Below are 25,637 nucleotides of genomic sequence, written 5' to 3' on the forward strand. Positions count from 1 at the left end.
ATGAAGTAAATATTTATGCTATTAAATGTGACATGAATAATTTCACCTTTTTCAGCAGCATTTTAAAATACGTACAAAATCTGTAACCTTTACTTTACCTCATTTAAAAAAAATTGTACTTTATCAGCATCTTGCCAAAATGTTTCTTCCCACAGCTTCAAACATACCCATATAGATAAACCAGACTGCTCAGGGCCCCCCATGGACATAAGTAACAAGGCTTCTGGGGAGATAAAAATTGCCTATACTTACTCTGTTAGCTTCGAGGTGAGTCTGTTGTGTTATCTTTAGTATAACTCTGAAATTGATTTTAAATTTGTACTACTTAAACTAATTAAAATGTTACTGATTATGCTTGTCAAATAAAGAAGCTATTAATGAGCTGATTTTTAGGATAGTTTGTCAGTGTACCAAGCAACATAATCACTCTTGTAACTGAGTCTTAGTTCAAATGAGAATGTAGAGGAAGTTGGAGACTTGAGCCTGATTTAGTGTTAAGCATAAGAGATACATATAAGACAAAAGTAGAAAACAGGCCTAGAGGACGGGATGGAAATGCCAGAGATATATTCAGAAACCATTTGGGAAATCAACACCATACTTTAAAGGATTTAAGTGTGAACTTTAAATGGAGAGCTTCCAATTGGTAGATTGTCTTAGAAAATTGAAGGGAGTGCTTTCATTAACGAAGTTTCTTAAAATGCAAATTCATTGTTATGAGAATCTTAGTATTCTACCTCTATTTTTTCACCATTTTTAAAATCGAGATTTAATTATGAACTTTAAATGAAGAGTTTCCGATTGGGAGATTGTCTTAGAAAATTGAAGGGAGTATTTTTATTAGCGAAGTTTCTTAAAATGCAAGTTTATCGTTAAAATGCAAGAATCTTAGGCAGTGTTCCACCTCTATTTTTTAAAACTTTTGGCAATCCAATATAGTTGTGATGTTTAATATCCCGTATAATGTTTCATTTTGCAAATCTGGTGCAGTAAATAGTATATATTTCTAGATATTAAGAGCTCAGTGTGCCTGGGATGACTGGTCTGGTTAGTTGCCTCTGGCATAAAGAAAAGAATAATTATTCCATTCCATTCCATTATTTTCTTAAAAAAAAAAAACCCTACATATAGCACTAAATGTTGACATCTAAACATCTAGTTATAATTTAAAGCAATACTTTTAGTAGGTATTACTAGGAATTCTTTTTTTTTTTTTTTGGTTGCATAATCTTACTCTGATTTCCCCTAGACTTTAGTGAATCTGAAACTCTCCGAATCTAAGGACTAACCAAAGTTATGATAATTTAGAAATTGCAATTGTTGACTCAATGGAAGGGCAAGCTTTGAATGGGATTTTTTTTGTTCTTAATGTGCTGTCAGCAGATGTTTACTTAAAGAGATTTTTTAATCTCCTCTAGGAAGATAAAAAGATCAGATGGGCATCTAGATGGGACTATATTCTGGAGTCTATGCCTCATACCCACATTCAGTGGTTTAGGTAAGAGTACAGAGTTAGCCTGCTTTTGCTTTCTACTTTACTCTCTGTCCGTTTGAACATCTCATTTACTCTCAAATCCTCTCTACTTTATTCAAAAGTCTGGCCTTGGGTTCAAATCCTGGCTTTCAGCCACTGTGAGTCATGGCAGGTCCCTTAATTTCTCAGTGTCTGTTTCTTTATCTAGAAATACCCACCTTATGGGATTGTTGTGAGGATTAAAGGACATAATGGGACAGAGCATTTGAGGACATTTTCTGGCACATAAGAGTGTTCAGAAACAGAAGCCGCTGTTGTTGCTATGACTTTATTATTATCCCCTTCAAACATGATTCAAAACTTTTATCTAGAAAGTTGTTCATGTTGCCATAACCCTCCTTTTCCTATTGCTGTCTGATCTTTTTGATCAGTAAAGATCACTTTGATCAGTAAAGAGACACTTTACTCACTAATTTACTGAGTAAAGTTGTTCTTCAGTAAATTTCTTGAGGGCACAAGCCAGTCCTTTGTTGTGGCAGTGATTTGGGCACAGTAGTTATTTCATAATATTGACCATGTACCAAAAAATTCTAGTTCTAAACAGACTATGAAACTGTATTATGATAAGTATATAATGTTATTTAGCTACTGGAGGGAAACATGAAAGAACACAGTTCATTGAATTTGTTGGATTTTAGGTAGCTTTCATTTTGATTTTGATGAAGACAGTTTTAATGTTACTCAATAAACAGTTTTTAAAAGAGTTTTACTGTTCCTAGGATTAAGCTACAGATTACTCATGATGCGCTTATTTCTACAGCATTATGAATTCCCTGGTCATTGTCCTCTTCTTATCTGGAATGGTAGCTATGATTATGTTACGGACACTGCACAAAGATATTGCCAGATATAATCAGATGGACTCTACGGTAAGTGGAAACATTTTAGTCTTTAGTCTGCCAAGGACACTGTTTATTGTTATTTTGTGAAAAGGTAAAATAATAGCTTTAGAATCTGCTTTTAAAACATTCTTCTAAAAAAAAAACAAAAACAAAACAAGGAAGAAATTCTTCTCAAAAGTTATCTTGAATTCACATTGTCAAATAAGAAAGTGATACTTAAGAATTAATATTCTTGGCCTGGCGTGGTGGCTCACACCTGTAATCCCAGCACTTTGGGAGGCCGGGGTGGGCGGATCACCTGAGGTCAGGAGTTCAAGACCAGCCTGACCAACATGGCGAAACCCCATCTCTCCTAAAAACACAAAAATTAGCTGGGTGTGGTGGTGGGTACCTGTAGTCCCAGCTACCTCGAGAGGGTGAGGCAGGAGAATTGCTTGAACCCAGGAGGCGGAGGCTGCAGTGAGCCAAGATGGTGCCACTGCACTCCAGCCTGGGCAACACAGCAAGACTGTGTCTCAAAAAAAAAAAAAAAAAATAGAAATGGAGTCAGCACAGCCTTGGGAGCTGAGCTGTTCACAGCCTCCTGTGTGGGAATGGACTGGTGCAGCGTGGGGTGTAGGGGCACAGTTACAACTCTGTAAGGTTTCTCCATCCCTGACACATACCCGTTTGTGAAACCACAAAGTTGAATGGAATAACTCCTAAGCAATTTTTATTTGTGTGGTTGTTTAATTTTTTAAAATTAATTTTAACAAATTTGTATCATTTCAACCTTTTGGTATATTTAAAATAATTGCATGTCCCAGCCTCTTTAGTCTCACTCAAACTTTTTAAGTTGCATGATGTTATACATTTTCTACTCTTCATTTTATGGCAACATAATAAAAGAATTTTCACAAGAGTCACAGTAATTTGGAATGAATGCAAAAAACTCAGGTTTTTATTGTATTCTCTTCCCCCAGCTTCTTCAGCCTCCTGTCCCCCAACCTCTCTGACCTGTTCTGATTGGGAAAAATATATATGAATATTTATAAGCTTTTAACGTTTGTACTCTATAGTCTCTTTCCTATGATTTTTATTGATTTTATGTCTTATTAAATATTAAAGTGATTTTAAAATACTCTGCTTATAATTGGCTGTTCCACATAATTGCTGTTAATGGAGTTTTATCTTAATTTGCACAGTGTTGCCATGTGGAACCGGGCCAGTGGCGACCCTGCTTCCACAACCCTGTCCTACTTCCCATCTCTTAGCACAGCAGTCAGAATGAAGCTGCTCAAACAGAAGTCAGATCATTTCACTCCTGAGCACGGCCCTCCAGGGACTTCTATTCACTCAGAGCAAGAGTCAGAGGCTTTACAGTGGCCTCTAAGACCCCACGTTACCTCAGCACTCTGCTGCACCCGTGCCGGCTACCTTGCTGTTCCTCAGACCAGGCAGACATAGGTTCCCAGCTCAGAGCCTTCACGAAGCTCACTGTTCTATCTGCTAAGAAGGTCCGCCCCTCATTTACATGGCTAGTTCCCTTACCTCCCTCCGATCTTTACAAAATGTGATCTTCCCATTGAACCCCTCCCAGCCATCGCATTTAAGTTACATCCTGTCCTGAAGACGCCCATACATCCTGTTTTTCTGTATAGCGCTTATTACCATCTAATGTTCAGTATACTTTCCTGACTTATTTTGTTTATTGTCTGCCTTCCCAATGAGATCATGTACTCCTGAGAGTAGGAATTTTTCTGTTACACTCACTGTGGTATCTGGTGTTTTAAACAGAGCCGAGCTTATAGTTGGTGCTCAATGAATGTTTACATCCATGCTTACTGTATTAGCAAAGTAGCTAGAATATGAGAGCTAATGCCGTTTGCTTATTGTGGAGATTATTAAGAGTAGGACGAACAGGATAGAATGTGACTAAAAATTGTCATCAAGTCAGATCACAAAGCTTGACTTAGAGTAGAACTAGGTAGCAATCACATTGTCTTTGTAAAGTTTCTCAGTAAGTATATTTGTAGACCTTAATGTCATAAATTCAAGAAACTGACATATAAGACAGTTCAACAAAGCCATATTAAGCTCCATGAGTCAACCTGTATTCTTCAAAATTGAAATAGATACTAACATTTTTAAGTTTAAAAAAAACCTTTTTTCTGTAACAGCATATTCAGCAGTGAACAAACTGTCTATAGTTGTCTTGTTGATACCATGAGACAATTGAACTGATTTCATTCCCCTTTTAGGAAGATGCCCAGGAAGAATTTGGCTGGAAACTTGTTCATGGTGATATATTCCGTCCTCCAAGAAAAGGGATGCTGCTATCAGTCTTTCTAGGATCCGGGACACAGATTTTAATTATGACCTTTGTGACTCTATGTAAGTGTTAACTGAAAATTTTCAAGTAGAAAATACTTTCTAAATACAGTAATTGCTTAAAAACCAGTTTTTCTGGCCGGGCGTGGTGGCTCATGCCTGTAATCCCAGCACTTTGGGAGTCCAAGGCGGGCGGATGACAAGGTCAGGAGTTCGAGACCAGCCTGGCCAATATAGTGAAACCCCGTCTTTCTACTAAAAATACAAAAACATTAGCTGGGCATGGTGGCAGACGCCTGTAATCCCAGCTACTTGCGGGGCTGAGGCAGTCGCTTGAACTTGGGAGGCGGAGGTTGTAGTGAACTGAGATTGCGCCACTGCACTCCAGCCTGAGTGACAGTGCAAGACTCCATCTCAAAAAAAAAAAAACAAAAAACCCACAGTTTTTCTAAGTGGGTAGGTAAGCCAGATTATTTCTGAGAGCCCTTTAGGTTCTCAGAATCTAAGTGACTTGGGGCAGGCTTAGCTGCACCCAAAGACTGACTCTTGGTTTCTCCCTTCAGCTCTTCCTAGACTAAGCCTTTGTCAGGGAGGCACTGGGCTGGAGATGAACAGGTCCTTAAAGACCATCAGTATCTGAGTCTAAACAGCCCAGAACCAGGACCATTTAGGGTCTCTTTTACCCAGTCATCATGGGCAGGCACAGTCTGGTTAGGGTTGCAGGATATTCTTGGCTTCCACGGAGAGAGGAGGGTGGGAAAAGAAGGGATGGGCCAGGAAGCACTGTGTAGACCCTTCTCATCTAGGGAGGATTTAGGAAGCAGGATCTCTCTCCTCTAGAGAAAGCGAGTGTGTAGGAAAGACCTTCCTTCCTCCATAAAAAGATTCTCTTCTTTGAGCTACCTCAGCAACTTCAGAAATTGTATTTAAATTTTTGCCAACTAGGACAATTTTTTTTTTTTTTTTAATAAATGTTCCTTAGAGGTATTGATAGCCACAGGGGTTGTTCTGAAACTACCTCTGGGTATATGTTAATTCCACTGTCTTCCAGTTTCCTTAATTGGAAGATAAAAAATGTTTATGAATAGAATTTTCTAAATTTTACCTTTATTTAATGTATTTTACTGTATTGATGCCTGCTACTGATAAATAGCAACAAATGAATATACTGGAAGAATTCAGAAACTAACCTTTAATAATTTTTTAGTAAACATTTATTTTTTATGTTTGATTACATATTAAATACATAATACCATAGTTATTTTTGTTAGTAAAGTTGTTCCAAATTTTTATGATAAAATTAATTATATAAATGCTTTGAAAGAGCAGTATCATTTCCAAATGTCTGGCACTGAATAAGTTTGGGAACCAAACTCACACCTTCAGGCTCAATTTGAAGACTGACTAGGATATCTTTTTTTTTTAATCTACTAACAACTTAAGGAGATACAACTTTGATAGGTAGAGCTAGAATTTGTAACTATGTCATACTAAAGAGAAGTAAGTCATACTAAAGAGAATAGGTCAGGAAAAGGTGTCATAAAAAAGGTTTGGACAGAGGGTAGGGTGAAGGCACTGGGTGACAGAGAGCCAAACTAGACTTAGAGCAGAATGAATGTTTGAAGATAAACTTCTGCTTGCTTGCTTTCTTTTTTTTTTTTTTTGAGATGGAGCCTCGCTCTGTCACCAGGCTGGAGTGCAGTGGCGTGATCTTGGCTTACTGCAACCTCCACCTCCTGGGTTCAAGTGATTCTCCTGCCTCAGCCTCCTGAGTAGCTGGGATTACAGGCACCTGCCACCACGCCCGGCTGATTTTTGTATTTTTGGTAGAGACAGGGTTTCACCATGTTGTCCAGGATGGTCTCGATCTCTCAACCTCATAATCCGCCCGCCTCGGCCTCCCAAAGTGCCGGAGTTACAGGCGTGAGGTACCGCACCCAGCCAACTCCTGCTTTCAAATCTTATTAGGAGCTGTCTTCTGCGATGCTCTGGTTTTTATTGGGGTCAGCTAGAAAAGTGGACTTTTAAGGAAGGAAAGTTTCAGAGAGTCTAGGATAGAATACGATGGGAATCATTTTCCTTAAGTCCTCAAATAGGAACTTTCTGCTGAAGGGCAGTCCATTTTTCAGGTCGAGGAGGGGAAAGGGGTTGCATTTTAGCTGAAATCCTGGTACATCTTCTAAAGCTACCCTGATGTGTTTCCTGCTGATCATGACTCTGGGTCTTGTCAGAGGTGTGTGTGCGTGCTTGCTCACATACGTGCTTGGTCATGCGCGTTTTGGGGGAAACAAGGGGGGGGAAACAATGGGGATTTTCTTGCTGAGCCTCCTGAAACTCAGTTCTCAGCAGTATCCTACTCACCTTGGGATTCTGAGCACCTTATAACTTCTGAGCCCCAGCTTAAAGCTGGGAATTTCTATGAATATAATATAGCATTTTAATTCTCATTAGTAGGAAGGCTTATATAGGGAAGAGCAAACAAAGCTAACCACATGAATAAGGTAGGGCCAGGGTTTCCCCGCATTGCTGACAAGGTCTTTCAGTAATTTGTGAAAAGCTAATGGCCATATGAAATCTTTCTCCCTCATTTTGTTCTTTGATTAGATTATGTCTCTTCTGTTTGAATGTTGTAAGGTTTTGGGGTTTTTTTTTTTTTACCCCCAGATGACCCCCCATATTTTTAATGAAAGAACAGTGGGAATATTTCATAGTGGAAACATTTTCACTTATGTCAATTTTAAAGGCTGTACTTGAATCTCAGAAGAGTCAAATGCACTCTTGAGCATCCAGTCAGCGTCCCCTGATCACAGGAAGGATGTGATCTCTCATTCTGGACTCTGACAAGAAACTTCCAAAGTGAAGTTTGCCTCATGTATGATCAGATTGGTGCAGTACGCTAAATATTACTAAGATTGAGTAGAGCTGCGTGGTAGGAGAGCACATGGTTTTGCATGAAGTTGTATTTTTTTCTTTTAAAAAATGAGAGGGTTTCTCTATCATTTCACAGCAAAGGAGACAGAGTAATAACATTTACAACCTTTCATGATTTGTGTTTTAGTTTTCGCTTGCCTGGGATTTTTGTCACCTGCCAACCGAGGAGCACTGATGACGTGTGCTGTGGTCCTGTGGGTGCTGCTGGGCACCCCTGCAGGCTATGTTGCTGCCAGATTCTATAAGTGTAAGTCAAAGCCACTGTGACTGGCGTCTGATCAGGAAGGGACTCTGCTGCATCTGTGGGTCTGACCTGGGTATCAGATGGTGATGCTTTGTAAATAGTGTGCCTCATAGGGATCTGTTCTTAGTTAAAAGGAGCCTGCTTGGTGATTCCTTTTGTGACATGAGTTACTATCCCAAAATTTATTTGTTCGAAAATGTTTAGTGAAACAAGCAAATTGTGCCACTTATCCACTATCCCCTCCCTCTTTTTTTCTTTAAGCTTTGGCTAACAAGTTGGGCTGAACAACTTAGATTTGCTGTGTTCATAGATGCACACATAGACTAATAAAGGAGAAAAGTATACAAATGAGTATCACTGATTTTTTTCACTAAAACAACTAGTATGTCTAGGTGTACCTTTTCTTACATATGAGAAGTCATACTTACATTGTATCAATTTAATATTTATAAAAATACACTGTTTCAAGTAAACAAAGATCTCATTATTTTGGAGAGCTGGAAAGTTACTTTTGTAATATCATTAGTCACAATCTCTTGTGTTCTTGCATTCTAGAAGTAAAATAAAGTTCAGTGAAACAAAAGGGTCAGGGCCACAGAGTAAGGCTGAGATGGGACTGGATGGCTTAGAAAGCAGCTGGCAGGGTCAGCAGGGACCAGAGCTGGCCTCCTCGGGAATGCCACAGTCTTGTCTGGGATATACAGTGATTCCCCACGGTCTAGCAATATGAAAAAGTTTTGAGGTGAAGCACAGTAGAGTTATGTGGACAACCTGAATGTGGGGTTGGGTAGTCTCAGCCCCCGGTAGAAGATTAACTTAGACCTTGTCAGACACAGTTCTCTCTTGAGTATGTGAAGCCCTGTATGTATGTGTGTTTTAAGTGTGTTTTAATTTCTGTGAATTTTGTCAAGTTCTTTCTTCCCCTTTACTAAAGGAGGTAGGATTAGGGCCATCATATGGATTTTAATGCATACAAAATACAGGCAGCCCTTTGCCTGCCACACCAGCCTTACTTCATGCCACACTCCCCCTTTCTCACCATTTCAGCCACACTGGCTTTCTGTCGGTTCCTCGGCCAGGCTGCCTGCTTTCCCACACCCCGCTCACGTCCGCCCTCCTCTCACTAATGCCTCCCCATCCTTCAGGTCTCCCAGCTGCAGATCATGTATTACTTGAATTTTGACTGGAATTGTAGTAAACCCAGAATTAATCATTTCATAACAGTCTGTTTATCAGAAACACTGTGAGTTCAAATCATGATACATATATATGATCTTATGTGTATATATAATTTTATTATTTTCTTTGAGGGCAAGTGGCACTTAAACTTGCCTATCAACTATGTTAGAACTTTTTAAAAAATCACAGCTGTTCTGAGATCTCAGCCGGTTTCATTTCTGACTTTTAAACTGGGAGCAGAGGTGTACTTTCATTTTTCACTCTAGCTACTTCAGTATTTGAATTCTTTAAACTGGAAAAAAAAAAACAAGTTGGAGAGGGGCAAAGGAGAGTAAAACATATATTAGCAAACATGGTCTGTCAAATGGTCATAACCCTTCTACTCTTCTTAGTTGCCTCATCTGACACACGCACCTCCTAGGAACCACAGTTCCTCCTAGAAACCACAGCGCTAGAGGAAGAGTTGGCCTACTGTGGAAGTATAAATGTGTTGCACATCAGGCTTGACGGTTCCTAGTTTTATAACAAATTCTGAAACTGGCTGCAAGAGAAGTGAGAATCCCGTGTGCTCTTCCTGTGCCTAGGCCCATTGATTGATATTGGCTCAGGATTTAAGGATTCTTTTGGTTGTGAGGGGAAAAGAAGAACTCATCCTGATGACTTGCCCCTGATTCTCTAGAGCAGGACTTACCTAGGGAATCCCATGCTGTATGTCTCAGATTTGGATTTTTAATAAGGGAATATCATATTATATTTGCTAGTACCGTTTTCTAGGAATGAGTACTCAGTGCTGTCTGACAGTTTGGCAAGTATCAGACTTGTAATATGGATATTTGGTTTGCTTTAAAGAAAATCTGTATTTATACAACTTTTGTTTTCTTCTATAGCCTTTGGAGGTGAGAAGTGGAAAACAAATGTTTTATTAACATCATTTCTTTGTCCTGGGTAAGTGAATTTTTCAAGAATTACTTTCTTAACATAGTTACATGTTAGTCCCCAAATTTTCAGTCGTCAAGTCTTTAATTCTCCGTGTCTCTAAATCATGTACCTAAGAAAGTAAATTTAATTTTTGAAAAGGGGTAAAATAAATATTTTATAAACATTTGCCAAATGATTACCATATATGTTATCTGGGGAAAGTACCTTTAGACATGAGAAATGTTTTAATTCCTTCTCTTCAAAGTCTTTCTATTTCTTGGTTTTTAGTGGTCAGTCTGACATGTTGTTCTGTAGGCTGCATTTAAAGCTTTTGACCCAAGCACAGGAAGGAATCCTCACCTGAAGATAGTTCAGTCAAGCATATGTTTTCCCATTTTTATCCAAAGCATTGCCACTTTTTACAGTTTATTCCATTAAATAAAGTAATATACACCAAAAATAAAAAATAAGCAGCCACCACAAATGCAAAACAAAACAAAAATCCTTCACTCTCTGGAACTGCTTCTCCTCTCAGTTATCTGATGTGGTTCTGGTCCTAGAAACAGAACCCACTTCCTCCCAAACCTGCGCATTTCTGGTGGGCAAGAACTGACATGTGAACAGGCTACAGCAATAAGGAAAGCCAAAGATGATGAAGTCTAGAAACCAGAACTGTTCCATTTGCAGGCTAGAAATGCAAGCGTGATGGCAGCAGCATTTTAGTACACATTTGGGATAAATATTCTCTCTGACTGTCACCTCCACCGAAGATTCACATTCTTCTCAGTTATCGGTTCTATTCAAATTTCTATGCTTTTCTCAAGCCATGTCCTTTGTTTTCTTTCCCTCTGTCAACTCACGAAGGTGTCCTTCCTTACCAAGACTGTGATTTCCTGCAGAATCTCCGAATCTTGCTTTTCAGGCACCTCTCCCTCCAATCTCACACATCTTCCATTGCTCCCTTCTCACATGTTCTGCTTATGTGGTTCTTTTATTCCTCCAAATATGCTCATGTCTCCCCTAAAAAGGAATCATAAGCATCTTCCCCTCTTATTCCCATCTCATTTCTTTTCTATTCCCAACAAAATGCCTTGAAAAAAATAGTCTATACTCCTTTCTTCTCATTTTCTCAGTAAACATTTGCAGTGTAAAGCCACATCATTCGTATTTTTTGCTATCATTTTACTGAAACTTTTAAGTTTACCAGTAATGTTCCCATTTTCAAATCCAGAAACCATTTTCTCTGTCTCTGCTTCTCTGTATTGTCTAACATTGGAATACCTTCTCCTTGAAACTCCTTCCTTTTTTGGCTTCATAAAAATTATCCTGTGCTGGTTCTTCGTTTATGTCTCTGATCAACCCTTCTCTGGTTGATATTCTTCATCCTGCTCTTTACAGTGGGTGTTTACCAGCAGGTAAATAGAGCGTGCTAAGAACTCAAGTATTCGGGGCAGGGGGACTTGGTGTTCACCTAGGAATAGAAGGATCATTTAATAACAGGAAATCTAGTCATACAATTCTACATAAATAAACACCTGCATATAATTACTGCAACAGATGCAGTAAAATGGCCTTCGATAATATTGAGCATTGTTTTCAGGTTTTAAAAAAAATGTATAAAGAAATATTTCCTTGTATTAAAAAGAATCTTATCTCTAATTCAGAACCAACATCACTGATAATAAAACACTAGGGACATTCTCAGTAAATCTCTTTCATGGCTTGTTATTTAAGTTCTGTTCACAGTAAAGGAGGAAACAAAAAGGTGGATTTCATCTTATTATTTATAGATGACATTATTTGTATACGAAGAACACCAACACATTTTAGCTGTAAAACTTGTAGAATTAATAAAAAGAGTTTGGCAAAATGGCTAGGTATCAACTAGTATTCCAAGTAGTGGTAGTTGTGCTGGAAGAGGGCTCTATTCACAGAAAACCCATACAGTGCCTGAAATAACCTCTCAAAGTACGCACAATCCATATGACAAGCCTACTAGATTATTAACTTGAAAGAGATGGAAATTCGCCATGTTTCTTAATGAAAAGATCAAGCATTGTGAAGGTGTTTGGAGAGTCCAGGGGCTGCTGGGATGGAGAATACAGAAGTAGGCCCTATATCCATGGCAGCGTGCTAGATGTGGCACCATGAGCCAGAGGAACTGTTAGATAATTGATGCTGGGACAGCTGATTCTCTTCATGAAGGGAGAAAGTCATCAGTCCTAGGTGGAGTCAAACCTAAATGCACCAGGCGTAACTACTGTGTGAAAATATGGAAGAGCATCTTCATGGTTCCAGGTTAGGGAAGGCTTTCTTCTGTTAAGCAGAGTGCACAAAGGATAAAAGGGAAAGTGGTTGTACTTAAAAACTGTGTGGGGGAAGTACAGTGATTATTGTATGATTACAACCATATTTTTAAAAATGTATTCAGAAGAAAGACTGAACGGAAATTAACTACACACATTTAGATGTTTGGGTTCAAAAAAAAGCCACAGATGGTGACAAGATATTTAACAAGGAATTATTAAGTAGAATATGTAAATAACTCACATGCATGACTTTGCAAGACATGCCGGTCAAATGAAAACCGAGCAGTGGATGTCAGCAGCCCGTCTCAGAAGGTAAAACCAAAAAAGCCAGCAAACACCAGATGCCTGCTGCAGTTTTCAATAGGAAATACAAATTAAAACAACAGAATTGACAATTCCAAGTGTAATGAAAACATGTAAAGAACTGACTTTCATAGGCTGCTGGGAGGAGTTTAAGTCAGGCAAACCCAATCTGAAGAGCAATTGGGTAGTTCTAGTCAAGTTTTACATTCACACATCCTGTGATGCAGCAATTCCGCTTTCTTTGTATATAGATGTTAGAAACATAGAAGTTGTAATATTAATTACATACTACTGTTGCATTTTGTTATCTCTGGTTTTACCCAAAAGCCTGTTGTGTCTTTCAGGATTGTATTTGCTGACTTCTTTATAATGAATCTGATCCTCTGGGGAGAAGGATCTTCAGCAGCTATTCCTTTTGGGACATTGGTTGCCATATTGGCCCTTTGGTTCTGCATATCTGTGCCTCTGACGTTTATTGGTGCATACTTTGGTTTTAAGAAGAATGTAAGTTTATAGGTGTTAACTTATTCAGGTGAATTTTAGCTGCAGAAATTAGCATATGCCATCTCAAAAGATATCATAAAAGTGCGTAAAGATGTAAACTTGTCCTTTAGGATCTGGATTTCATAGAATATTTTTAAAATAGTAGTATTATTTAGGAGCATGGTAGAGAGGTTACAGATCTAAACTTAGGTTTCAAAGTTTTTTAAGTAAATGGAAGCTAATATAGATTAATTGGGAAAGAAACGCTGATATAAACTAATGAAAACATTCATTCATTCATTCATTCATTTAGAGATGGAGGCTCATTCTGTCACCCAGGCTGGAGTGCAGTGGTGCCATCTCGGCTCACTGCAACCTCCGCCTTTGGGGTTAAAGCAATTTTCCTGCCTCAGCCTCCCGAGTAGCTAGGATTACAGGCATGTGCCACCACACCCAGCTAATTTTTGTATTTTTAGTGGAGACAAGGTTTCATCATGTTGGCCAGGCTGGTCTTGAACTCCTGACCTCAGGTGATCCACCTGCCTGGGCCTCCCAAAGTGCACAAAGCTTAACTAAGTAAGCAGAGAAAAAGTCACGGTAAGAAAAGTAGCTGCAGAGTAAGAGTAGCAAATGTTTGTGGTTGATATGTAGCTTTGAAATAAATTGTATCTGCTGGAAATAAATTGTATCTGCTTCCCTGCTAATATTGGATTTTAAGGAAGATTATAATCAGGTTTCAGTCCTTCCTCCTGTTTCTCTCTCACCCTCCAGTCGGCCTTCTCTCACTTTGCTACCCACTCCTGCCCTCAGGCTAAAAGGAAAAAAAAAACGAGATCTTATTCTTCCGTCTCATCAGTATCCTTCTCTAACCGCACTTCAGTATCCCTGTCCTTCTCTGAAAATATCAAGTCCACAGGGTAAAAGAAAGACTGTGGTTAGTACACTTTGTGAGCAGGACCCGGAAGGCCCTGGCGGAAGCTGGCACTGTTCCACAGCCTCCACTGCATTTTCATGCCTGGCTGCTGAAGGATTTTTTTAAACTTCTTCGGTATTTTGTTTAATTTATGACTTTATACCTCAGAAGTAGTGAACTGACAGGGTTTGAATTTTTTAATTACATTGATTAAACAATTACTTGAAATTCCAAAACTTTGCTGGTTTGAAGTTTATAGTATTTCTATTTAATATCAGCCTGGGAGATAAATAAAAGTTGATATACATGATTCTCTGCCTGTATACTCATGTATCTACATGTAAAATAATAATCTAGTCTGCGGAAGTATGGTCTTAATGAAAATACCAAGCTTTAAATTTTGGTTTATCATCATAAAAACTATAGAAGGATATTTTTGAACTTTCTTACAAGAAAATGACTTTCTACATCTGTACTGTCTTCCCCCCTCATGTGGCTGCTTGTGTCCTTTAGGTTCCAGTAATTTTTATACCGCCATGTAGTGTGTCATGAAAGGGAGAATAGTCGAGAACATCACCAACTCCTTATGGTCGTAAAGCTTCATACAGCCATTCATTGTTGTTTTCATGTTCTTAAGTCTTAGTAAAATTGAGCAATTTTAATAAAGATGACATTGCCCACCTCCAAATAAAAATACATGGACCAAAATTCCAGAACCAGCTGATTTCTTACAGTGCATATGTAATGAAAATGAAAAGCCTAACTCTACCTTTTTGTTAACTAGTATTTTCCAAGTATTCTCTTATCTCCTGTGTACTTTTTCCTGTGTCTAAAGCCATTAGTCAGTGGATCACTGCTGGAGACAGTATTAACTTGTTCCAGTAGACAGACTGAGTATTGTACCTGATGGTACCTGGTTGATGGCTTCTAAAGACAAATTTCACTTTGATGTCTTAAGTAGACTTTATTGCCATTAGTGACCACATGGAAGCTGAAAAAAAGCAGGCAGGTAATCTTGTGCAGAGAAGAATATTTAAGACAGATACATAATTATGAATTCCTCCTTCCTTTCTTTACTGAAGGCCATTGAACACCCAGTTCGAACCAATCAGATTCCACGTCAGATTCCTGAACAGTCATTCTACACGAAGCCCTTGCCTGGTATTATCATGGGAGGGATTTTGCCCTTTGGCTGCATCTTTATACAGCTTTTCTTCATTCTGAATAGTATTTGGTAAGCTAAGGACAAAGTCCTCTCATTCTCATTACCATTATATGTAATATTTGCTTTTTGTTTGTTTATATGGGTTACTATTTGTATCCTATAAATGTAAGCAGTTCTTCAGTAACCAGAAATCTTAAAAGCCAAAAGCTTATTTTTATCTTTTCCATGTGGGAAGAAGAACAATAGTGACAACAGCTACTATAATATGAGTTCAAGGCTTGTTAATTCTTACTCTTCCTTAATTCTTATTACTTCATTCTCAGAACTCTGTGAGGTGAGTGTTATCCCCATTTTACAGAGCTGTAAATGAGGCTTTGTAAGTTGAGTAATTTGCCTATGTTACACAGCAACCCTGTGACAGAAAATTCACCAAAGTTTCTCCAAACCTATGTTCCTAACTAATCTGCACTGTTCACAGAAGATCCTCTGAGCACTTGTTGGAGGGGATTGGTGAAGGGATTGGTCTAGATGATCTGCAGAGTCCTTTGCAATTCTCAGATGCCTTCATTCTCTGATTGCTTGTTCACATGTAATTCTCTGATTGCTTGTTCACATTTTGAGCCATTCTGTGTGTGTGTGTTTATCTATATATAGTGCTATATCATGATTGTTATTGGATCACATTGACGTATGTTACAGAAAGTACCAAGGTTGGAGGTTACGGAAAGTTAGAACTAAATTTGAGCTTTTTAGTGATTAGAACATATCTTTGCTTCTCAATCATTATACTAATTTTCCAAATTCAACTGGTTTTGTTATATGTGATAAGAAATGGTTACCTATTCTTAGTTGACTCTGCCTTTTCAGTCAGTTTTTATCAAATATCTCTGGCTCACCAGGAGACGAGTAGACTAGCCATATGTAAATAAGTAGAAGTTTCAGGCCTCCCTGAGCAGGAAGGTAAAGTCCAGTGATACCGACATATCCTTCCTACTCCTCCCCTTCCCCACCCCATCACCATCCCAACCTATGATAATTCGTCTTGTTTGGTTAGTTGAGAGAAAAAGCAAACCTTTTCAGTTGAAGAAGAATGAAAAGATTGTGTTATGTATTGTGTCAAATTAAAAATATTTATAGTTTCTTCTTGACGTGTTTGATTATAGGTCACACCAGATGTATTACATGTTTGGCTTCCTATTTCTGGTGTTTATCATTTTGGTTATTACCTGTTCTGAAGCAACTATACTTCTTTGCTATTTCCACCTATGTGCAGAGGTATGTATTAGCAGTATTCACTTATGTTAATTTGTAGACAGTATTTATAACTTTGGCATATTGCAATTTGTATATTATTAATTAAAATAATTTCTGTAGATGTGTGTTTATTATGATAGACATTGACCTGTATTCCTAAATCAAATGTAACCTTCTTTAGGATTAAGATATCCCAGTTCAGTATATTTAGTTAGAAATTACTATTAGAGACTTTAACTTGTTAATTTTTTGAGAATAGTATGTTGTGCTAACTTTTTACTGTTGTTTTTTAACTGACTTAAAAATTAATACTTTTGTGATACAAATATTTATATCATGCCTGAGATAAAAGAATATAAAATAATATATTAAAAAATACAAAAAAATTTTAGACTGAAAATTTAATAGAAGTAAACTAGTACGAAAATTCATTAAAAAGTTCCTATAATCACATTGTAATGAGTTCTATTCATGGCAGCACCAAAATGATAGTATCCTTATGTAATAGGTAGAATTGAATTTTAAAGATTTAGGTTGTGTTAAATCTACTATTTAATATTTATTGTCTATATTGGAGAAAAATCTAACTTTATTAAACTTAGTGTGTTATTCAAAAAATGGAGGTTAAATTTACATAACAGAAAATGAACCATTTTGAAGTGGACAGTTTAATGGCACTTACTGCATTTACAATGTTGCACCACCACCACCTCTGTTTAGTTCCAAAATATTTTTATCACTCCTAATTAAAGCCCTATACTTGCTAAGCAGTTGCTCCTCATTCCTCGCTTCCCCCAGGCCTTAGCAGCCAACGGTCTGTTTTCTGTCTGTTTTGCCTGTTCAGACATTTCTTACAAATTGAATCATATAATATGTGACCTTTTGTGTGTGGCTTCTTCGACTTAGCATGTTTTCAGGGTTCATCGTGTTGTGGCATGTATAGTAGTACTTCATTCCTTTCTTTCCCCCCCGCCCCTTTTTTTTTGAGACGGAGTCTCGCTCTGCTGCCCAGGCTGGAGTACAGTGGCACGATCTCGGCTCACTGCAAGCTCCACCTCCCGGGTTCACGCCATTCTCCTGCCTCAGCCTCCTGAGTAGCTGGGACTACAGGCGCCCGCCACCATGCCCAGCTAATTTCTTTTTGTATTTTTAGTAGAGACGGGGTTTCACTGTGTTAGCCAGGATGGTCTCCATCTCCTGACCTCGTGATCTGCCTGCCTCGGCCTCCCAAAGTGCTGGGATTACAGACGTGAGCCACCGCACCTGGCCACTTCATTCCTTTTTATGGCAGAATAAATTTGTTTATCTTTGTATCCATTGGTGGGCATTTGTTATTGTTTCTACTTTTTGGCTGTTGTGAATAGTGCTGCTGTGAACATTCATGTAGAAGTGTTCATTTGAGTACCTGTTTTTGGTTTTGAGGTATATATCTAGGAGTGGAATCACTGGGTCATATGATAGTTCTGTTCAATTTTTTGAGGAACTACCAAACTTTTCCACAGTAGTTGTGCCGTTTTACATTCCCACCAGCAGTGGTGTGCAAAGGTTCCAATTCTCCGTATCTTTGCCAACACTTACCTTCCATTTTTGAAAAAATTGTAGCTGTCCTCATGGGTGTGAAGCGGTGTCTCATTCTGGTTTTGATTTGCATTTCCACAATGACTAATGATGAGCATTTGTACTTGAGTTTGTTAGCCATTTGTATATCTTCTTTGGAGAAATAGCTATTCAAGTCCTTTGCCTATTTTTAAATGTTTGTCTTTTTGTTGAGTTGTAAGAGTTTATTTATTCTGAATAGTACATCTTTATCAGATTGTTATTTGCAGTTCTGGTGCTATAGGTTATCCTTTTCACTTTCTTGATAATGTCCATTGCACAAAAGTTTTAAATTTTGATGAGGTCAGATTTATCTGGTTTTTTTCTTCTGTTGCTTATGCTTTTGGTGTCATATCTAAGAATTATTGTCAAATTAGGGCTGAGTGTGGTGGTTCACGCCTATCTGTAATCCCAACACTTTGGAAGGCTGAGGCGGGAGGATCGCTTGAGCCCAGGATTTTGAGACCAGCCTGGGCAACATAGTGAGATCTTGTCTTTATAAAAAATAACAAAATGAGCTGGGCATGGTGGCTTACTTGGGAAGCTGAGGTGGAAGGATCACTTGAGCCCAGGAGGTCTAGGCTTCAGTGAGCCATGATTGCACCACTGCACTCCAGAACCTGGGCAACAGAGTGAGACCCTGTCCCCTACCCCACCCCCCTGCCAAAAAAAAGAATTATTGCCAAATTCAAGGTTATGAAGATTTACCCCCATGTTTTCTTCTAAGTGTTATAGCTTTACCTCATGTATTTAAGTCATTGATCTATTTTGAGTTAGCTTTTGTATTTTGTGTGATGTAGTGTCCAGCTACATTATTTGACATGTGGATATCCGGTTATCCAGCACCATTTGTTGAAGAGGCTGTTCTTTCCTCATTTAATGGTCTTGGCAATCTTGTCAAAAATCAATTGACCATAGATGTATGGGTTTATTTCTGGACTCTCAATACTATTCCAGTGGTCTATATGCTGCCCTTAGGCCTGTACCACACTATTTTGATTACTGTGGCTTTGTAGTAAGTTTTGAAGTCAAAAAGGCTGAGTCCTCCAGCTTTGCTCTTTTTTATGATTGTTTTGACTATTTGGAGCCCCTTGCAATTCCATTTGAATTTGAGGATTAACTTCCAATCTGCAAAAATTGAATCATTGGATTATTGGAATTATGATAGGGATTACATTGGATCTGTAGATCATTTTGAAGAGTATTGCTGTCTTAACAGTGTTAAGTCTAACAGTACGTAAACACGGGATGTCTTTCCATTTGCCTACGTCTTCTGTCATTTCTTTCAGCAGAATTTTAGAGTTTTCATTGTGCAAGTCTTCCACTTCCTTGGTTGAATTTATTCCTAGGTATTTTATTCTTTTGGGTGCTATTTTAAATGGAATTGGGTTTTTAAATTTCCTTCTCAGATTGCTCATTGCTGGTGTGTAAAAACGAAACCGACTTTTCTATGTTGATCTTATACCCTGCAATTTTGCTGCATTTGTTGATTAGCTGTTGCATTTTGTGTGTGTGTGTGTGTGTGTGTGTGTGTGTGTATTTAGGATTTTCTAGTCTTAGTTTGCTTTTCAAATATATTTGTTTTTCACATATTCCAAAGGGCAAGAGAGATAGTGAAGTGTTCTCTTTTAAAAGATCTTCTGTTAAGCTATAAGCCACTTAAAAGCAGGAAGAGCTATTTTAATCATCTGCCTTGTTTAAATTATGTTAGTAATAACTGAAATTGGATTCCAACCAGGCCTTAATAGAATGATCTTCTTCCTAATACAGAGTTGACCAGACTTTAATACAAGTAATATTAATGTCGAGCCCTGTGAGTAAGTTGTAAGCTATTTGCACATCACTTTTCTTTGGGAAGAATAAATTTTGAAATACAGCCTAATGCTTTATTATTCATAAACAGTTTAAGCTGCTTCCACACATTTTTAGCCAGTTTTTAAGCAGCCCCACCAAAGACAGTGGGTGCTTCTTAGCACCTTTAGTGAGGAGAGCGGAATGGGTGAAGTTCAATAGGAGAAAGAGCCTGGAACTGATAGCAGAAATTAGATTGGGGGCTGTCTCATTGATTATGCTTGCTTTGAACCTTAGTAAGCTACATCTTATCTATTAATTGGAATGTAATTCTTGTTCTTTTTTCTTTACTACCTAGGATTATCATTGGCAATGGCGTTCATTCCTTACCAGTGGCTTTACTGCAGTTTATTTCTTAATATATGCAGTACACTACTTCTTTTCAAAACTGCAGATCACAGGAACAGCAAGCACAATTCTGTACTTTGGTTATACCATGATAATGGTTTTGATCTTCTTTCTTTTTACAGGTAAAATTAGAATTTAAGTGATTATTTTTATTTCATAAGTTTTTAGACAAATAATTTATAAATGTTTGTCTTTTTTAAAACTCATGAAGGCTTATTCTGTTAGTGCTCCCGTATTTAGTCCTCAGCACAACTAGGCATAGTTGGGTCTGCCCACCTGTGAGTTGCATAAAGATGATGAAACAGCAGCTAGGGGAATAAGGCTAAACAGGGTCATAGTTGTGGTAAAGGTTCAGGGACACGTGGACCAGTACAGCTCATGGTTTTCCTCTGTTAACCTCTTAAAGGCACACACAGTCTTTTTTTTTTTTTTTTTTTTTGCCACTTCAGAAATAGGGTAGAAGCTATAGTGACTTAAGTTTAGGAGTAAGTAGAGATTTAGGAGGTGAAGTCAAGATGAGACTGAGAGTAGGTAGGGGATATCAAGGAAAAATAACGGGACCTTCCTTAATCTAGAAGCTTTTATCTCCACTTTAAAATTCAAGCATTGAATAGGATATAGTGTGTATTTTATTGGTATTAATTTTATATATGTATATATCTTTTCTATCCAACTAGATAAAAGTTTTCTGTATCTCACAGCCCAGGGTGCTTGGTAATCATTTGTCATGTGAGTGACTGAACTTAAAAAAGGAATTATAGCACCTTTCTTTGTCACAAGTAATACTGCACGAAGTGTACATCTAAAATTTTAGCTCATCATGCATGTTATGGAAGAAAATGCAGGAGCCAAAAAGAAAAAAAGAACAATTTTTTTTTTTCCCCCAATTAAAACTGTTCTACTTTTCACTCATCTGTTAGCATTTCAGAGCCTGGAGTCGGGTTTTGAAGGGCCTCTGCTGCTCTCTCAGGCTTAAGGCACTTCCATCGATTCTGTATTCCAGGTCATTGATCAGACATGGTGGGGTGCGTGTCTTGGTGCTACGTGATAAATTTAGGTCCAGAGCTGTAAATTTTAATAAATCATCTATAAAGCAGCAGTAGCCAGTGAAACAAGGAATGACTGTTTTTGTGCCCTGTGTGTCCATAAATGCATATACAGAATAATTTATTCCTAGCCTGCACACAAAAAATAATGATCATTGTGAATATCTGTTGTTTTTCCAGACATATGATACAGAAAATGATAGCTTAACCATCACCTAAAGTTTATTGATTTTTATTTTTATTGATTTTTTTTTTTTTTTTTTTTTTTTTGAGACAGAGTCTCGCTCTATCGCCCAGGCTGGGGTGCAGTGGCGCAATCTCAGCTCACTGCAAACTCTGCCTCCCAGGTTCATGCCACTCTCCTGCCTCAGCCTCCCGAGTAGCTGGGACTACAGGTGCCCGCCACCACGCCCGGCTAATTTTTTGTATTTTTAGTAGAGACGGGGTTTCACCATGTTAGCCAGGATGGTCTCGATCGCCTGACCTCGTGATCCTCCTGCCTTGGCCTCCCAAAGTGCTGGGATTATAGGCGTGAGCCACCACGCCCGGCTGATTTTTTTTTTTAATGGAGTCTCGCTCTTGCCACCCAGGCTGGAGTGCAGTGGTACAATCTCGGCTCACTACAACCTCTGCCTCCCTGGTTCAAGCGATTCTCCTGCCTCAGCCTCCCAAGTAGATGGGACTACAGGTGCCTGCCACCACGCCCGGCTAATTTTTGTATTTTTATTAGAGACGGGGTTTCACCATGTTGGCCAGTCTGGTCTTGAACTCCTGACCTCAGATGATCTGCCCGCCTCGGCCTCCCAAAGTGCTCGGATTGGGCATGAGCCACTGCGCCCAGCTGATGTTGGTTTTTAAAGTGTTATATTTTCATTCATTCAGAGTTGAATTTTGTAATCTGAATTATGGAGCCATATCAAACTGAACCAACCAGTTAAACCAGTGACTTATAGTGTGTTTCACTTTCTTCAATTTTATTTTTCCTTTAGTGAACAGGTGGAAGCGTTCTGGATAAGGGAGTAGTGAGCCCTTTAAATGCCTTACCTTTCTCTAAAATAGGGTATGGTCTGTATTTGCTTCAGTACTCCAAAGCAATGCCATTTTATTGTATTTAAGTCAATCCATTTTACAAAACAGAAGTAATTATTCTGTCACAAAAGGAAAGACGCCACTTTTAGTACGTACATGTATTCCATATTAAGAACAAAATTAAGTAACTAAACTTAAGTTTCTTAGAGTTGCCCGGATAGTGATTAAATGTTCTTCTCATCTTAAAATATTGTTTGTCATCTTGAAATTTATGCAAGTAAGTACAGAGTTATATAAATATATTGAGTTTTCATTATTGCTTTTCTGAAATTAACGCCAGCCCTAGCCTGAATAATAATCCTTTTGACTATGCAAAAGGTATATTTGTATGTCCTCCAAAACACACATAGTGCTTTGCATATAGTAGGGCCTCAATACATGTACAATGTAAGGATGGATATAACGATGTTTGTAATTTCCTATGGTAATGTCCCATGTATAGTCTCTTGATTTAGAAAATCTCCTTTAATATTTTCTCACAGTACTGCATTTAAAACAATGGTGAAAACCATTGGGACTTTAAATGTAAAATTTATACAAGGATTATTTATAGCCCTTTATGTGTACATGTGCAAGGAGTACTATGCTTGAAGTCAGAAAAAACGCATTTGAATTCTGGCCACAAGTACCATCCATGTGACCGTGAGACAGTCACTTAACCCCTTTGAACCTCATTTTTGTCTCATTGAAAGAGTGTCCCCATCTAGCATTCAAATTCTTTGGAATCTAGAATAATACCTGAAAATCAAGCCATACATTGTTTTCATGAATTATCTCATTTACTCTACATAACAGTCTATGGAGGCAATGAGGACAGATACATTTCTCCCTAGTTAATACGATAAATGGGCTTGGATATGTCAGTGGACTTGCCTGAGGATGACACACAGAGTTCGTGACAGCTGCTCTGTTCTCTGCTACCATGCTGTCTCTCATTTTCAGCTAGGATGCATTTTTGTTATTATCCTAATCATGTCGCTTTTAACATTTTGTAAAAACTTACTGAGTTATTTTATTACAATTCTTTGAAGACTGATAACTTCCAATAACTGTACTTAGAAGATATCCCCATTTAATCATTATTTGAACCTGTTTTAATGTATTCATCTCATACCTTAAAAAATTCTAGTAGCGTTTTCCATTTTGTTATAAAATATTCTTAAATAGGAAAGGACAGTTGACATCCTTCAGTCTTTTCTATGTAGTAAGGAAAATAATGTGTATTATAGGAAGCTTAGGTAATCTTATAGTAGAAAAAAGTTCTACCAGTTTTTGTAAGAAACTTGATTTGAGATGGTCGTATATTTTTCAGACGTGCTCATAGATCTGTAGTATATTCCTGGTGGGTAATAGTTTATAGTTTTGTGACTTTTTTAAGGAACCAGTCATTGTAAGTCTGTATTTTTGTGTAAAGTATGAAACTTCCTTTGAAAAGGGGTTTATTTTTATTTTTTCTCTTATAGGAACAATTGGCTTCTTTGCATGCTTTTGGTTTGTTACCAAAATATACAGTGTGGTGAAGGTTGACTGAAGAAGTCCAGTGTGTCCAGTTAAAACAGAAATAAATTAAACTCTTCATCAACAGAGACCTGTTTTTGTGACTACCTTGAGTTTTATCAGAATTATTGGCCTAGTAATCTTTCAGAAACACCGTAATTCTAAATAAACCTCTTCCCATACACCTTTCCCCCATAAGATGTGTCTTCAACACTATAAAGCATTTGTATTGTGATTTGATTAAGTATATATTCGGTTGTTCTCAATGAAGAGCAAATTTAAATATTATGTGCATTTGTAAATACAGTAGCTATAAAATTTTCCATACTTCTAATGGCAGAATAGAGGAGGCCATATTAAATAATACTGATGAAAGGCAGGACACTGCATTGTAAATAGGATTTTCTAGGCTCGGTAGGCGGAAAGAATTATTTTTCTTTGAAGGAAATAACTTTTTATCATGGTAATTTTGAAGGATGATTCCTATGATGTGTTCACCAGGGGAATGTGGCTTTTAAAGAAAATCTTGTATTGGTTGTAACTGTTCCTGTATTCTTACTTTTCTGCGTTGACTTCATTATTCCCATGGTATTGGCCTTTTAAACTATGTGCCTCTGAGTCTTTCAATTTATAAATTTGTTATCTTAATAAATACTATAAAAATGTCTTCATTGCATCATTACCTATTATATATTCAAGGAGGTTCTGTAAATACAGATCTGTTTACCAAGGTGTTTTGAAATGATTTATACTATTTCATCAGATTTTACTGGTTTTGTTAATGTAACCCTTTCTGAGTTTTGATCCGAATGGAATTTCACTGTGTAAGGCATTGTCTAAAATGTTCACTGTGAGGCAGTAGAGGAGGTTGAAGTCATGCATATCTAGACAGATGAATTATCTGCAAGTACTTAAGGTGAGCCTTACTACATTGTCATTAAGGAGTTTCTATTTTTGACTTGTTTTTCAAAATACAGTATTTTAAGTCAGGTTTTATTACCTGTACATTAGCAGTCACTAGCAAGTCTTCATCTTTATGATTTCATTGTTTTAATTTAGATTTCACAAACAGTTTTACTTTTAAGAGTTAAGAAATGCACTGTCTTTCACATTCATCTGACTAATTGAAATCCATTTATGTAGAATATAGGAATGGGGGGTGATTCTGAAGTATCAGTCTGCTTGTATCTGTGAGCATATTCATTTGTATTTTAGGGTCTCTCTGCTTGCTGCTTAGGAGAGCAAATCAGATACTGTCATTAAACTTACAACTAAAATTACTAGCTGTCACTTATATGACATTGCTGGGTTCTTACTGAATAATTTTTTTTTTTTTTTTTTGAGACAGAGTTTCGTTCTTGTTGCCCAGGCTGGAGTGCAATGGCGAGATCTTGGCTCACCACAACCTCCGCCTCCTGGGTTCAAGCGATTCTCCTGCCTCAGCCTCCTGAGTAGCTGGGGTTGGGGTTACAGGCATGCGCTACCACACCTGGCTAATTTTGTATTTTTAGTAGAGATGGCGTTCCTCCATGTTGGTCACACTGGTCTCAAACTCCTGACCTCAGGTGATCTGCCCGCCTCGGCCTCCCAAAGTGCTGGGATTACAGGTGTGAGCCACTGCGCCCAGCCTTACTGAATAATTTTATGTTACTGTCCTTTTTTAAAAAAACGGACCTGTTGGTTTTGAAGAGTAAAGGAGGAGCTCTGGTCATTTTTAACATGGAGTATTTAAGATAGAAGAGTTTCTCTCAGTTTTATATATCTCTTGTATTTATTTTTTATGGGTAGAGTTGTCCCTTAGTATTTATGGGAGATTGATTCCAGG

At 37.9% G+C, this 25,637-nt stretch overlaps 1 protein-coding gene across 2 annotated transcripts in view; it reads left to right on the forward strand.

Moving 5' to 3' along the window:
* TM9SF2 (transmembrane 9 superfamily member 2) overlaps positions 1-24,479 on the forward strand; it is a 64,786-nt gene extending 40,307 nt beyond the window's left edge. For both annotated transcript variants that reach the window (XM_054446025.2, XM_054446026.2), the window contains 11 exons: positions 156-267; positions 1,419-1,498; positions 2,295-2,403; positions 4,617-4,749; positions 7,745-7,864; positions 9,928-9,985; positions 12,915-13,074; positions 15,049-15,200; positions 16,295-16,406; positions 20,131-20,302; positions 23,779-24,479. In XM_054446025.2, the coding sequence (XP_054302000.1) occupies positions 156-267; positions 1,419-1,498; positions 2,295-2,403; positions 4,617-4,749; positions 7,745-7,864; positions 9,928-9,985; positions 12,915-13,074; positions 15,049-15,200; positions 16,295-16,406; positions 20,131-20,302; positions 23,779-23,846 (1,276 nt within the window). In that variant the 3' untranslated portion in view covers positions 23,847-24,479. The remainder of the gene's footprint in view (positions 1-155; positions 268-1,418; positions 1,499-2,294; positions 2,404-4,616; positions 4,750-7,744; positions 7,865-9,927; positions 9,986-12,914; positions 13,075-15,048; positions 15,201-16,294; positions 16,407-20,130; positions 20,303-23,778) is intronic.
* The last annotated feature ends 1,158 nt before the right edge of the window (positions 24,480-25,637 follow it).

Source organism: Pongo pygmaeus, chromosome 14, assembly GCF_028885625.2.
Source record: "Pongo pygmaeus isolate AG05252 chromosome 14, NHGRI_mPonPyg2-v2.0_pri, whole genome shotgun sequence".
Classification (NCBI taxonomy): Eukaryota; Metazoa; Chordata; class Mammalia; order Primates; family Hominidae; genus Pongo; species Pongo pygmaeus.